Source organism: Capra hircus, chromosome 18 (genome assembly GCF_001704415.2).
Source record: "Capra hircus breed San Clemente chromosome 18, ASM170441v1, whole genome shotgun sequence".
NCBI lineage: Eukaryota > Metazoa > Chordata > Mammalia > Artiodactyla > Bovidae > Capra > Capra hircus.
In genome coordinates, this window is record NC_030825.1 from 1,915,796 (window position 1) to 1,931,648 (window position 15,853).

At 38.4% G+C, this 15,853-nt stretch overlaps 1 protein-coding gene across 1 annotated transcript; it reads right to left on the bottom strand.

Annotated features, from left to right (window-relative positions):
* Positions 3,017-15,160, bottom strand: LOC102180550 (placental prolactin-related protein 3-like). Its single transcript, XM_005696868.2, has 5 exons — positions 15,073-15,160; positions 8,046-8,227; positions 5,775-5,882; positions 3,836-4,015; positions 3,017-3,205 (listed from the first exon to the last, which is right to left on the bottom strand). Exons 1-5 carry the CDS (start codon positions 15,125-15,127, stop codon positions 3,017-3,019), a joined length of 714 nt encoding a protein of 237 aa, XP_005696925.2. The 5' UTR covers positions 15,128-15,160.

A 15,853-nucleotide genomic window follows, 5' to 3' on the forward strand; every position in this document is an offset into this window, starting at 1 on the left:
GGACAGAAATGGTCTGGACCTAACAGAAGCAGAAGATATTAAGAAGAGATGGCAAGAATACACAGAAGAACTGTACAAAAAGTATCTTCACGACCCGGATAATCACGATGGTATGATCACTCGTCTAGAGCCAGATATCCTGGAATGTGAAGTCAAGTGGGCTTTAGAAAGCATCACTATGAACAAAGCTAGTGGAGGTGATGGACTTCCAGTAGAGCTATTTCAAATCCTGAAAGATGATGCTGTGAAAGTGCGACACTCAATATGCCAGCAAATTTGGAAAACTCAGCAGTGGCCACAGGACTGGAAAAGGTCAGTTTTCATTCCAATCCCAAAGAAAGGCAGTGCAAAAGAATGCTAAAATTACTGCACAATTGCACTCATCTCACACGCTAGTAAAGTAATGCTCAAAATTCTCCAAGCCAGGCTTCAGCAATACATGAACCGTGAACTCCCTGAGGTTCAAGCTGGTTTTAGAAAAGGCAGAGGAACCAGAGATCAAATTGCCAACATCCGCTGGATCATGGAAAAAGCAAGAGAGTTTCAGAAAAACATCTATTTCTGCTTTATTGAATATGCCAAAGCCTTTGACTTTGTGGATCACAATAAACTGTGGAAAATTCTGAAATAGATGGGAACACCAGACCACCTAACATGCCTCTTGAGAAATCTGTATGCAGGTCAGGAAGCAACAGTTAGAAATGCACATGGAACAACAGACTGGTTCCAAATAGGAAAAGGAGGACGTCAAGGCTGTATGTTGTCAACCCTGCTTATTTAACTTCTATGCAGAGTACATCATGAGAAACGCTGGACTGGAAGAAACACAAGCTGGAATCAAGATTGCCGGGAGAAATACCAATCACCTCAGATATGCAGATGACACCACCCTTATGGCAGAAAGGAAGAGGAACTAAAAAGCCTCTTGATGAAAGTAAAAGAGGAGAGCGAAAAAGTTGGCTTAAAGCTCAACATTCAGAAAACAAAAATCATGGCATTCAGTCTCATCACTCCATGGGAAATAGATGGAGAAACAGTGGAAACAGTGTCAGACTTTATTTTTGGGGGCTCCAAAATCACTGCAGATGGTGATTGCAGCCATGAAATTAAAAGACGCTTACTCCTTGGAAGAAAAGTTATGACCAACCTAGATAGCATATTCAAAAGCAGAGACATTACTTTGCCAACTAAGGTCCGTTTGGTCAAGGCTATGGTTTTTCCCATAGTCATGTATGGATGTGAGAGTTGGACTGTGAAGAAGGCTGAGTGCTGAAGAATTGATGGTTTTGAACTGTGGTGTTGGAGAAGACTCTTGAGAGTCCCTTGGACTGCAAGGAGATCCAACCAGTCCACTCTGAAGGAGATCAACCCTGGGATTTCTTTGGAAGGAATGATGCTAAAGCTGAAACTCCAGTACTTTGGCCACCTCATGTGAAGAGTTTACTCATTGGAAAAGACTTTGATGCTGGGAGGGATTGGGGGCAGGAGGAAAAGGGGACGACCGAGGTCACTGAACTGAACTGAACTGTGGGATCAAGACCATCCCCATGGAAAAGAAATGAAAAAAAGCAAAATGGCTGTCTGGGGAGGCCTTACTAATAACTGTGAAAAGAAGAGAAGCGAAAAGCCAAGAAGAAAAGGAAAGATAAAAGCATCTGAATATAGAGTTCCAAAGAATAGCAAGAAGAGATAAGATAGCCTTCTTCAGCAATCAATGCAAAGAAATAGAGGGAAACAACAGAATAGGAAAGACTAGAGATCTCTTCAAGAAATTTGGAGATACCAAGGGAACATTTCATGCAACGATGGGCTTGATAAAGGACAGAAATGGTATGGACCTAACAGAAGCAGAAGATAGTTACTCTAAAAGAAGAGAGGTTGGTATCTCACTTCTCAGATAAATGTATTTTAAATCCATCTTTCTGATGTACTCGGTGTCTATGTGACCAGTTGGTCAATTGTCCAGAATCCAGTGGTGGACAGATGCACACCAGTATTTCTGCCATTCAATAGTTCAGAGTGTTTATGATACATGGGTTTCCTGTGAGCTGCTTAATTTTCTTCAGATGGTATTTGCAGAGTGGGGGAAACAGAGAAGGTGTGGTGACTACTGCAGGTGGGGAGCTGTGGGGAGCCCTCCCCAATGTGAGGCTACAGTAAGAAGTGTGTGGCCAGAATGGACCCTGCATGACCACACTGTGGAAATTCATTTCCATTGTTTTTAGGCCTGTGATATTTTGTTATAGCAACCCAGAAGGACTAAGACAGCATCCTAACAATCTTTAGACAGTTCAGTAAACCTCATGCTATTTATACAATGGTTCAAATCATTTATATTGTCTGATGTAACACTGTGATAGCTGGCTGACAGTTCGTGCCTGGCTTTCATAAAGAATCCTGAGAACTTGGTAGCATGACCAGAACCATGAACAATTGTTTAATTCTTTGATTCTAATAATGTGACCTAGAATAACTGGCTGTGATTCTTAAGTAATCTCTTAATGATCTTTGTAATGCCAGCTTCTGTTATTTGTGACTAATTTTTTTCGTGTGTATGTGGTTTACTTATTTATTTATTTATTTTTGCTTTACAATATTGTATTGGTTTTGCCATACATCAACATGAATCCGACACAGGTATACACGTGTTCCCCATCCTGAACCCCTCTCCTTCCTCCCTCCCCGTACCATCCCTCTGGGTCATCTCAGTGCCCCAGCCCCAAACATCCAGTGTCATGGATCGAACCTGGACTGATGATTCATTTCTAATTTTAATAGGAGCTTTATTCTCTCAATTGTAGGGGTGGATTTTCTTTTGATTTTCTATTAAATGAAAATAAGATATGTTGACAAATTGCCCTCTTAGAGTTTGACATCGCTACAGAGTCTTTGTTTCTTTTTTTTAAGAGGGGACCCATTTCACAGAACATGCATTAAAAAGCTGCAAATTTCAAATAAGCTTGCTACGGGATAGATCATTATGACCATCTCCGACCTGGATGGCATGGATGTGGATTTAGCACTCAATATGTAGGCACGCCAGGAATATGTTATAAAGGTCCATTATAAGAAAATCCCTGTGCAGGCACTGGAACAGGTTATAAAATGCAGACTGACGCACATCTTCATCGCTGGACATCAGGGATGGGAGTTCTGACCAGTAAACATGAGCCTTCAACATCTTCCGCATTGCTGGAATAATCATCTGAATATCCAAAATATAATGATTTCTTATGAGTTTTATTAGGATTGGCTTATCTTTGTTCCTTCTAAATATCAAATTAAGATTTGGGGATGACATATGAATATAAAACTATGTAGATATGGCTTTTGGACCAGCCTGTGAGAAAACTATTAGTTATCTAAAAAGTAGAAGTGTAACTCAAGTTTAGATTTAACTTTCTCTCTTCTTCCTTCCTATTCTCATCCTTTGATTTGAGGAGAACAGAGAAAGAAGACAAGCGGAATTTCAATAGCAGATGTACTGGGTTACCTTGAAGAAAATGCTGATCTTGGAAATTCTGTTCTCTTAGTTCTCTTACTCTTGAAAATATTTCAACCACCACTGCCCAAGAAGAGTCAAGCTTTTGGGGTAATTATGTGCTATGCAGGGAAGGCTGCACATGTCAAAAATTGCAGTGAAATTCTGATTCCTTTACAGTAGAGTCTATCACTATGAATGACTAGACTCCTGCTTTATGTAGTAGCAGTCTAGAATACAGAAGTCATGAATCTTTTTCTTACAAAATGAGATATTTCCAAACTTCTTACACATTACAGAGGTCACCTCTTTCATTCATGAAAAAGGCAAGAAAGCCCTCTGCAGGATGCTCACCTGGCAGAAATGCCTCTCCATGAATTCTTGAAGTTCTTCTACTTTTTTCACATTCTCTTTGGCACTTGATAGGATAGTTTCTGAGACTTCTTTTATACTCTGCAAGTCCGTGACTAGAAGATTCAGAGGTCTACTCCAGGAGTACAGGAAAATGAGTATCCACTTGCTAAGATCTTCAATCTAAGCAACCGGAAGAAACAGTCTCATTAAAATAATCATAATTCAGTGGTTTTGGTAACGTGATCTTTGCTCAGAGCAGCTGACCTAAAAAACTCTTGGTTATTCCTATGTGTATGCAGAGATTTTAGAGGGTAGTGAAAGTTGGAAAAGTATAAAATGTAAGCTATTAGTTCACACTTCGCTGAATTATTAAAAAATCTAGTTTATTTTAGGAAGTAATTCTTCTGATGCATTCGAATTTATAATATGAAGAATTTTCTTTTTTTCCCCTGAAATTCTACCACCACTCAGTGAGTTCTTTTATGTTTGTATATTTGCATGAGAGAAATCTAACTATTTACGGCAAGTCAGTACGTGCCTGCAGTGCCTGACCCAGGAAAGAGGGATTCCACCTGTGCCTACGTCATTGTCACCCAGTGATTCATTTGTATTAATGAATCAGATGAGTCCTTCCTATTGATTTTTGATCGGTAATTGTTTTATGATATTACAACAAAGAGACAAGGAAGAAGACATGGCATTCCTAAACAGGCTTCTCTCCTCAGCTGATCCCAACACCAGCCTCCTGTTGATATCAGAACAGTCTGTTTTGTTGACATGTCTCCGGGCAGAAAATGGCACAGTGTTGTCATTAGTAACAGCATCAGTGGGATTCACAATGGAGGGTTTCCCCCTCTAGTTCACTACTACTAGCAGAATTGAGCCTGAAAATCCCAGGGGCTGAAGATCTCTAGTTCATATGCTTGATTTCTACACAGTCATGAACTGTTTTACTGATAAAAACAGAGAACTGAATAGATTAAATATAGTAATGCACATAAAATGCTCAGTAAAATGTATGGTCATGTATTAACTCTCAGTAAACTTTAAATTTAAGCTTATTGAAAAATCCCTCCTCTTTTTTCTCTTTGACTTTTTCCTTTACTTGATCATCCTCTTTATTAATGAGCTTGACAGAGGAAAAGAATGCTGGTATCATTAAGAAAGTTGTAGAGAGAGAAGGCAGTATTTTAAGGGGGGATGCATGTGAAAATATTTTAAATAATGTTAGGATGAAGGATAATACAGGAAATCAGAAAAAAAGATGTTATAACTGTGAAAATTTGGAGCTGCCATAAATGATTGAGGCTTGATATGTAAACTTTGTTGTCCTCAGAACAGAAGCAATTGTTGAGGCCATGTGAAGCAAGGCAATGTTTTATAGGCCATTGTGGGGGAGACGTACAAATTAAGAATAAAAGGTGACAGAGGAGTCATCGAGAATAAAAAATGAAGGAGGTATCAGAGAAGTACAAGCAGAATCAGGAGAGCCTTGAAAGGCAGATGCGGGGACTCTGGTGGTGCAGTATAGGACTCTCATGTCGAACTCACTAGTAACAGGGAGTACGCAAAACTGGGGTTTCTTTCTTAAATATTCATGAATTTTGCAATCTTATATTTTACACATGGAAGTTCCCATTCATTTCCTGTTTCCATCCAGAATAATAGCTGCAGTCCTGTGTCTAATGCATTGGTTGAACTAAAGTTGTCTGCATGGACAATTTATAGATCTGTTATTTATATTGCTACTACAGATCTTTAGTCATCCCTTGATTTTGCTCATGCTTCATCAACTGCATAATATAATTTCTCTTCAATTGCTTATTGTTCCTCCACCTTTTTCTGCATGTACATTTACCATAACCTCTGATAATCTGAAGCCTGGTAACCTACATACTGTCTCATTTGATATGGTGAAAAACCCAGGTGAAAGACTCACATCCGTCTCTTCGGCTTCTTCTCTTTCTTTGGGAGTATTGAGGGAATCGGTATGGCAGCTAATGGTGGCATTGATATTGTACAGTTCGCCCTTGGCATATTTTTCTTCCTGAAAGTGATCAGGCAATTAATTAAGGTTTTTGGGCATTAAACAGATGAACCCATTACCAGAACATTAACATGTTTGACAGTCACGTAATTTTTTTAACAGGAGGCATCACAAAATTTGAAAGTTATTCTTTTCCTACATTTTCTATACATTGCCCCTATAAAAATGATTTTACATCTAACTTTACTAAGTTGAACCTTTTCCCTTCTCTATTTTATTATTATATTATTTTTTAGTACTTGACTCAAATATAGTACTTTTGTACCAATACTTGGTGCTTCCCAGGTGACAGTAATGGTAAAGAACATTCCTGCCAATGCAGGAGATATAAGAAGACTCAGGTTTGATCCCTAGGTGAGGAGCATCCCTTGCAAGAGGGTATAGCACCATACTCCAGTATTCTTGCCTGGCCAATCCTATGGACAGAGGAGCCTGTTGGGCTACAGTCAGTAGGGTTGCAAAGAGTTGGCCACAACTGAAGTGACTTAGAATGCATGCATGCACCTCTATTTAACCATTTAGTTTCTTATTTACTGTGGATTAGAGCCAATATATTCCCTTATAAGGTGTTATACAGTTATGACTCTCACTTATCACTGAATCTGCACACCAAAAACTTAGTGTTCGTCCCAGGTGCAGAATACATTGTTGTTTATGGTGACAAAATGGTGTGGCAGAAATACATGATACAAAGTTATACGAAATACTAAGCAATGGACTTAGAATAATAAGAGTAGAAAAATCTAGCTAACAAATTGATAGAGAAAAACTAATCTTTAGCGAAGGTTATGAACATTTCAAGAGATTACTTGGAAGATAAGGAAAAAAATGGGTAGTCAAAAATGAAGGATGAAACAAAAACTACTGAGTAAAAAGAACTATGTGAATTTAATAGAAACCTTTAGAGCCCCTTTTTACTAGCTGTCTGCTCTACTCTGTGCTCTTTGATTGACCTAAAAGAATGAACATACAACTTTCAAATACCTTCCTCAAAGTGACTAACTGTTTCAAATTGTAAACTCCCCTTCTACTGTAGCTCTAAAGCTATTCACTGCAAATCTTAAAAGAATAATACCAGTATTCATTTTTGTGACTGGCATTCAGCTTTGTTTAACATGTTCCATCCACCAAGTTCACTGCAGAGCAGTTCTCATTTATTGGCTATTTACTCTGAGCCTGGAGAAGAAAGCCCAGAGAGACACTGAAGGACCAGAAAATCAACATGCTTCCTTTTCCTCAGTCCCACCTAAGAGTGCTTTATGGTAGTATTGTGGACTGAATGTGTGTTCTTCAAATTCATGTGTTTGAGCCCTAACTGCCAAAGTACTGTGTTTTGAAAAGGGTTCTGAATTTTGGGACCCCACGGACTATAGCCCACCAGTCTAATCTGTCAATGGGATTTCTCAGGCAAGAATACTGGATTGGCTTGCCATTCCCTTCTCCATGGAATCTTCCAGACTCATGGATAGAACCCAGGTCTCTCTCTCACATTGAGGGCAGATTCTTTACCATCTGAGCCACTAGTGAAGCCCATTAAGGTTAAATGAGCTCTTAGGGTAGAACACTGAACCAATACGTTTAGTGTCTTCATGAAGGGAAACACCAGAGAATTCTCTCTGTTTCTCTGTGTCTCTGTGTCTTTTATTCTATCTCTCTTCCCCAGCCCCACTCCCTGTGTGAGGACACACGGAGAAGCCAGCCTGGGAAGAAAGAACTCTTACCAGAACCTTACCTTGCTGGCACCCTGATCTGAGACTTCTAGCCCCCAGAACTGTGAGGAAATAAATTTCTGTTGTTTATTCTACTGAGTCTATTGTAGTCTTTTATGGCATTCTTGGCTGACAAATAGAAACTCATTTATTTCAGAAATTTACAAAAGAAAATGAATGAAAGGAAATTGAAAATGTTATTTCACTTCTTAGGAATCTTTGAGATTTCACAAAATGGATCCTTTATTCATAATCCACATCTTATGAGCTGATGGCTTCTTTGACCTAGAGAGTGTGTTATTTGAAGTTTGGCTGATGCAGCCTTCTTGTTGAAAGGACAGTATAGCCCAGTCACTTATGCAAGGGTTCCATCTGGAAGCCTGGCAGGCTATAGTCCATGGAGTCACAAGAGTCAGAAACGACTAAGCAACTAAACCACCACCACAGTACTTACGAACTCATTGAACATTATTCTGGAATGGTTATAGATGCTGTAGGACAGATTCATGGCATTGAGAAACAGGTCTGTAAGGGATTCCCGGGGGATGTCAAACACATTAGGACTGCAGCACAGAAATGGTTTGCCTTGGCACAGGAGCAGATTTGACATGACCAGCAGCAGCAGCAGGCAGGAACCTGTTTAAATAAAAACATGAGCCATTCTGAGATGATCTAGTCAGCGGAGGTTATCAAATCCATCCTGTGGAGGGAAGCTTTCTCTTTCCCTGTTGCTCTGAGCAGGAGTTGGTGCTGTAGTACCTGGGGTGGGGAAGAAAGAGTGTTTTCTGTATAAATTTAGATGGATGATGATATTTGCACAGATAGATGGAGAAGTAGGTTACTCCCTGTATTTTTGTATTGCTCTCAGAAGTACTTCTGTGTTCTGCAAATATTTGGAACTTAATTCTGAGCCAGAGTGTTTAGGCCATTCTTTTAAGACAGTTTAACGTTGGGATTCTGCAGGCTCTGGCAGGGAGGCCCTCTAGGAGTTTGTAATTTTTTCACTCTACTTTGACTAATGCTTGAATTTTAGACACTGAAATGACAAGAAAAGTCCAGTTGATCTGTGTGGTTTACCATCACAGTGGGATAAGAGTGACACATGACTGACTGATCGCTACTACTGAGTACAAAGAGAATACTAAGAGAAAAAGGATACCGTACCTTGGATCTGCTCACTCAGATTAATAACCTCATGCATGTCTTTGATACTTTCCCAAAAGCTTTAGAACATCTTAAAATTTGTGTTTCACAGTAATCCTGTGAGATAGCCTTAATCCCACTATGATCAAGTTCTGCTAATGAAGATGTGATGACTTGGAGAGGGCAAGTAATTTTTCCCAGGTCCCTTTCTTAGCAGATACAGGTGACTGGGCACCAGTACACTCATCTGTCCACTTCCTGATGTCACATCACACATGCCTGTGAGCTCTCTGTCTGCATGTATGTAAGCAGGACCACAGCAGGAGCTGTGATGACTCTGCTTAAAGAAAAAATTATTTTGTCTTTGACTGCAAAACAGCAGTGACCCTAGAGCACTGGTTTTATCCACTTGCTCTGCTCTGTCTATAAAACACTCACTGTTACAGTCTTTGACAATTATCAGTGTGGGGGCCTGGTTCTGCTGGCTAGCCTTTCTTCTAGGCACCTTGACAGCTCTTCTACTTATATGCATCTTTATTCTTCTCGTTGCATTTGTTTCTTCCTGAAAATAGCAAATAAATCTCCAAATGGTAATACAAGAATGTTACCTGGACAGCGCCCAAGACAACATCGTTGGCTCTGTGAACAAGGGCTGCCCTTTCCTGACTTTGACTTTTTAGGGACAAAATTTATCTGTCTGTTCAGGAGTACATCCTGAAAACCCATGGGGCTTAGTTTTTGAACCATCTCCAAGTATCTGCTCTTTGACAGTAGAACTAGACCTTCATGCTTCCATGATGTATTGTAATATTTCAGAAATTATTCCTGGCCCTACCTTTGGCCAACAGAAGCATAAAATCATAGACCCTTGCAGTGTGATTTTAATATTCCCTTTCCTGTTTATCCATCAAAGTAAACCAAATTAAAGACTGAAGTGAGCAAGAATTGAGTTTGGACAAGAGAACTGATAAAATAGAAATTTTATCCTCCTGAATGAGATCTGAACATGATTCTTTTTCCAATTTACCAGAAAAATGGTGATATAATTAATGATAAGATATCAACATTTACTAGGTTTTCACTGCTCTTAGTTTAAAGGGGCATGGTATCTAAAATAAAATGGTTATTTAAAATTAGGTGATAAAAATAAAAGAAGTGGTTCTCCAAAGGAAGACATACAAGTTGGAGAAATTTGGTACTATATCTTTCATCAACTAAAGAGCTTATTGTGACAGGCAAGGAGAATAATAGCTTGTATAACATAGATGTATTTGTGTGCATATATTTGTGCATTTATACATGTCTTATGCCTAAATATATGCTTAATTCTATCATGGAACTTTGGACCTTATAAAATTCGATTTTATAAGAGATGGTAAATATAGCAAAATACCCTAATTCCTAACGTAATTGATCATTTATTTGTTGGTGACTATGGGATTTTTTTCTGTTAAATTGTTTTTCATGTGTTTCCTTTGGTAGTACATATATTAATAAGTTGGAGATTCACATGGCTTCTGCCCAAGGATAACACACAAATTTGTGAAGCCTTCCATATTTTTTCTGCAACAGCTTCGAGGAATGGGATGGGAAGGAAGGTGGGAGGAGTTTCAAGAGCAAGGGGACATAGGTATACCTAAGGCTGATTCATGTTGATGTTTTGCAGAAAGCAGTACAATATTGTAGAGCAATTCCCCTTCAACTAAACATCAATAAATTCAATTATTAAAACTGTTATTGAGGATCATATAACAGGTTCAGATATCCATTGTATGACTAAAGAGGGTCTGACTAGAAGCTGATGGTATCAATTATCATTGGTTAGTGATTCATTAATTTTATAGTTGAATGAGAAAAGTAAACTAAAAAACACTACTGTCTGTGATTCAGTGCCATAGCAAGCTACAATCCTTGTCTGCATTCGCTTTTAGATGGTATATTGCCCAAACTTTGAAACTGAGGCTGTTCCCAGAAGCGCACAGTCTTGGGTCCTGCCCAGGGGTGTTTGTTCCTGATGCTGGAGGCTTCTGTTTGCTGGTCAGTAAGGCCAAAATTTTCTCTGTTGACCATTCTTTGGGTCTATCACGTGCACAAGTTTTTATATTTTGGTTTTCTAATTTGATTCTCTTATTCTTTTGATCAGACTAACAAGCCACTTTATGATTTATTTTTCAGACCCTTTTGGCTTTGATCTTTCTGATGCTCATTAGTGTATTTGCTTCCATGTCTACCTCTCTGAGTAGTTTTAAGCATCTACATAAACACTACCCTATTTTCTTACTGTCTGGATTTTGGCATTTAGCATCAGCATATTTTTATGAACTTCATTTTTCTTCTGGTGCTGTTTCTGATGCACAGTTTAAGCTGGTTGGCTCACATCTGGCTTGTTCGTGTTGTCTCCAAATAATTACCGAACTCTACTTTCTTTCTAGGCAGTACTTCCCCTTGTTTTGATACCATTGCTAATTTTCTGTGATTTTGCTTCCTACCTCATAAGCTTTGTTTTTCTCAATCTACTGTAACGTGAGTACTATGGGCCTCTATACTGGTATTACTATTTTAAATAAATATCCACTAGTGTAGGAGAGAATTAAAGGGAATAAAATTGCAATAGTATTGGTAATAATACATTCCCCTCAAATATAATCCAGTAATGCTCCCAGTTTTAACTGACTTTCTATCCATGTATTACTGAGGACCCCTACTCATATTTCCTTACTAGATGTTTCAATTTTGAAATAGAATGTAGAAAACAATGGAGTGGAAAATTCTGAAAATCACCTTGGATTTTAGATGCTTCAAGAATAAGTATGTAATTATTAGTTTGTTATAGTTAATAAGGCTATTCTGAGCACATATAGCTCAGTGTAGGATGATAGCTATTGAATGAAGAATGTATACTGTGAACTCCATTCACCAAACAGGTGATTGGAGATAAAGAATGCAATGCCAGGAAGACACAGGCTTTTGTTCTGGAAGGAAAAACTTACAGTGTCTCTCATCTACAGTTTACTCTTCAGATTTTTCAAAACACTTACTCTTCCTTTGCTCGTTTAATAATTTGGGTTGTTTGATTTCTTTCAATACTGAGTTGCATGAGTCTCTTATATATGAAGCCCTTACCAAATATGTGATTTGCAAATGTATTTTTTTTCATTCCATTAGTTGTCATTTCATTTTATGGATGGCTTCTTTTACTATGCAAAAGGTTTTGAGTTTGATATGGTCTCACTAGTTTATTTTTGCAGTTCTTCCCTTGGCTTTTGATGACTGAGTTGTTTGAGCTGCTTGTATTTTGGAAAGCAATCCTTTATCAGTTGTTTTATTTGCTATTATCTTCTTCCATTCTTACCAAAAGACACAGACTGGCTGAATGGATACAAAACAAGACCCATATATACGCTGCCTACAAGAGACCCACTTCAGTTCTAGAGACACACACAGACTGAAAGTGAGAGGATGGAAAAAGATATTCCATGCAAATGGAAATCAAAAGAAAGCTGGACTGGCCATTCTTGTATCAGAACAGGATGCTTGGGGCTGGTGCACTGGGATGACCCAGAGAGATGGTATGGGGAGAGAGGGGGGAGAGGGGTTCAGTATTGGGAACACATGTACACTTGTGGTGGATTCATGTTGATGTATGCCAAAACCAATACAATATTGTAAAGTAAATAAATAAATAAAATAAAATCTGAAAAAAGAAAAAATAGGCCTTAAAATCAAAATTATTATAAGAGATTAAGAAGGACACTACCAAATGATCAAGGGATCAGTCCAAGAAAAAGGCATAACAATGTTAACTATTTATGTACTCTACATAAGAGCACCTCGATACATAAGGTAAACACTAACTGACAAAAAAGGAGAAATTGACCATAACACAATAATAGGGCATGTTAACACCACACCTATGCCAATGGACAGATCAACAAAACAGAAAATTAATAAGGAAACATAAGCCTAAAAGGAAATATTAGAGCAAACAGACCTACTTGATATCTTCAACATATTCCATCCAAATGCAGAAGAATACACTTTCTTCTCAAGTGCACATGGAACATTCTCCTCATCTTGGGTCACAAATCAAACCTCAGTAAATTTAAGAAAATCGAAATTATATCAAGAATTTTCTCTGACCACAACACTATGATACTGCTACTGCTACTGCTGCTAAGTCGCTTCAGTCGTGTCCAACTCTGTGTGACCCCATAGGCGGCAGCCCACCTGACTCCTCTGTCCCTGGGATTCTCCAGGCAAGAACACTGGAGTTGGTTGCCATTGCCTTCTCCAATGCATGAAAGTGAAAAGTAAAAGTGAACTTGCTCAGTCGTGTCCAACTCGGGAACCCCATGGACTGCAGCCCACCATGCTTCTACATCCAAGGGATTTTCCAGGCAAGAGTACTCTCCTACTAGATATCGATTATAGGAAAAAAAAAAAAAAGAACATTAAAGAACACAAACACATGGTGATTAAGCAACACATTACTAAATAATGAACAGATTATTACAGAAATAAGAGAAATCAAAACAGTCCTAGAAACAAAGAACAATAAAAACTTGATGATCAAAAATCTAGAGGATGAAACAAAAGCAGTTCTACGAGGGAAGATTATAGAAATATAAATCCTACATCAGGAAACACATTGAATAGACAACCTAACTTTGCACATCTTTAACTCTTTTTAAATTTCTCTTATCAATGTCTTAAAGGTTTTGCATAAAATCTTTCAACACCTTGCTTAAGTTCATTTCTTTCTTTTTTCTGGTTTGATTTTCTTTAAAAAATAAATTTATTTATTTTAATTGGGGGTTAATTACTTTACAATATTGTATTGGTGTTTTATCTTTTTGAGATGCAATAGTAAATGAAATTGTTTTCTTTATTGCACTGTCTGATAGTTTGTGGTTGGTATATAGGTAGGCAACTGAGTTTCATATATTGGAATATAGTAAACATAACGTATGTTACATCTTTAAAGAATAGATATTTTCCCACAAATAAGACATATAGACTATCAAAAGGTATATGACAAGATGCTCAGCATCACTAATAATCAAAGGAAATGCAGATCAAAAGCACGAGAGATATCACCTCTTAGCTGTTTGAATGTCTAGAACCAAAAATGTAAAAAATGACAAATGTTATTGAGTATAAGGAGAAAAAGGAGTGCTTATGCACTGTTGGTAGGTATGTATACTGGTGCAACTCCTATGGAAACACACTGTGGAGGTTATTCAAGAAATTTAAAAGAGAGCATTTATGTGATCCATTATCCCACTTCTGGATATGTAGTCAAGGAAATGAAATCATTGTGTCAAAGAGAGATCTGTATTCCCATGTTCATTGCAGCATTATTCACAGTAGCCTTGGTATAGGCACAGCCTGAGTATCTTTCAACAGGTGAATGGGTTAAAACAATGTGACGTGACATATATAGGTAAATATTATTTAGCCATTAAAATTAGAATGAAATCCTTCCATTTGTGGCAACATGGGTGAAACTGGAGGGCATTACACTAAGTAAACTAAGTCAGAGAAAGACAAATGCCATATGATCTCAACTATAAGGAGTTTCAAAAAAAAAAAAAAAAAAAAGGAAGTCAGAGCAGAAAAATGATTGCCAAAGCCTGGAAGGTAGGACAAATAGGGAGAGATTTTTAAAGGTTACATATTTTCCTGTATAAAAAATTAATAAGGTGAGGATCTAAGTTTGAGCTTCATGATCTAATCATGAGATTGAATAAGCTCTGAGAGTCAGGGATATACAAGGAAGCCTGGAGCGCTGCAGTCCCTGGGGTCACAAAGAGTGGGACACAATTGAATGACTGACTGAACACTTACCTGTGTTCTCCTCAAAAGGTAAAAGTTAAATGTGCGTGGTGATGGCAATGTTACTTAATAGAAAGGGAAACTCGTTTCTAATGCAAGCACAAATGGAGGTGGACAAGATGATAGAGGGGTAGGTGGAAGTGGGGTACACCTCTCTCCACCAATGCATCAAGAACGTCTAAAGATGCAGCAGTTCTCACAGAAGACCAGGTGAATACTGGCAGGACTCCCTGAGTACTGAGAAAGAATATCCGGATCCATATAGAGCTTAGTAGAACAAAGGAAAGAAGGGACAAGGAGGAAGGGGAAAGAAGGAAGAGAGCAGGGGACCAGCCTGCACCTGGGGATGAGGGAGCTGAAGCTCAGGGGAGAGATCCCCGCATCCATGGCCATCCACTGGGATGAGGGACGCATTTGAAGCAGTTGGAGAGTGAACTCACTAATCTGTGACAGTCTGAACAGAGTGAGAACCACATAGACAAGCCATGCTGCAGCTTTCATACCTCGGACAGAGTTGTAAGTCCACTGGTGTCCACGGAAGCTGGGAGCTGGAGCCATGGGGATTGTGGAATGATCCCAGGGTGAGGACTCCTGTTGACTGTCAGGAGTCAGCCTGATGGGATGGGATGGAGGAAATATGCTGCATGGGATGCTTCTTAAAGAAAGCCATGAGGCCATAAAAGTAGCGTTCTACTGCCTGTGGAGTAGTGCTATCTCTTTCTCCATGCTGGTACTTGCAGGTTGAGCAATAGAGAAATACTTCAGTGAGGGTGGTCCTTGAGTGCCTGATGCACTAAGCAAAGGAGAATTTTGAATGTCTATATATCCGACCCTATCCTATTCTCTGTCTCAATTATGGGTTTTAGCATTGTAATGTTTTTATGAACTTAAATTTCTTCTGGTAGAGTTTCTGGTTTACAAATTAAGCTAATTCCTCACATCTGGCTCTATCTTGGTGTTTCAAGAAACTTTGAGAACCTTCCTCTTCTCAAGGCAATACTGCCCTTATTTTACTATCATTATTGACTTCCCATACTTTCACATCTTGTGTAATATATTCTATGTCTTTCTCTATTCACTATAATTTTAGTAGTATGTGTCCCTGTGTTGGTATTAATATTTATAAGAAATTATTAATGGATGCAGTAGAAATCCAAAAGGACTACAGTTACAACAGGAATAATAAATTACCCCCAAATTATAATCCATTAATTCTCCCATTTTAACTGATTTTCTATCTATATATTATTGAGGTCTCCTAACACATTTTCCTTATAGGTAGCT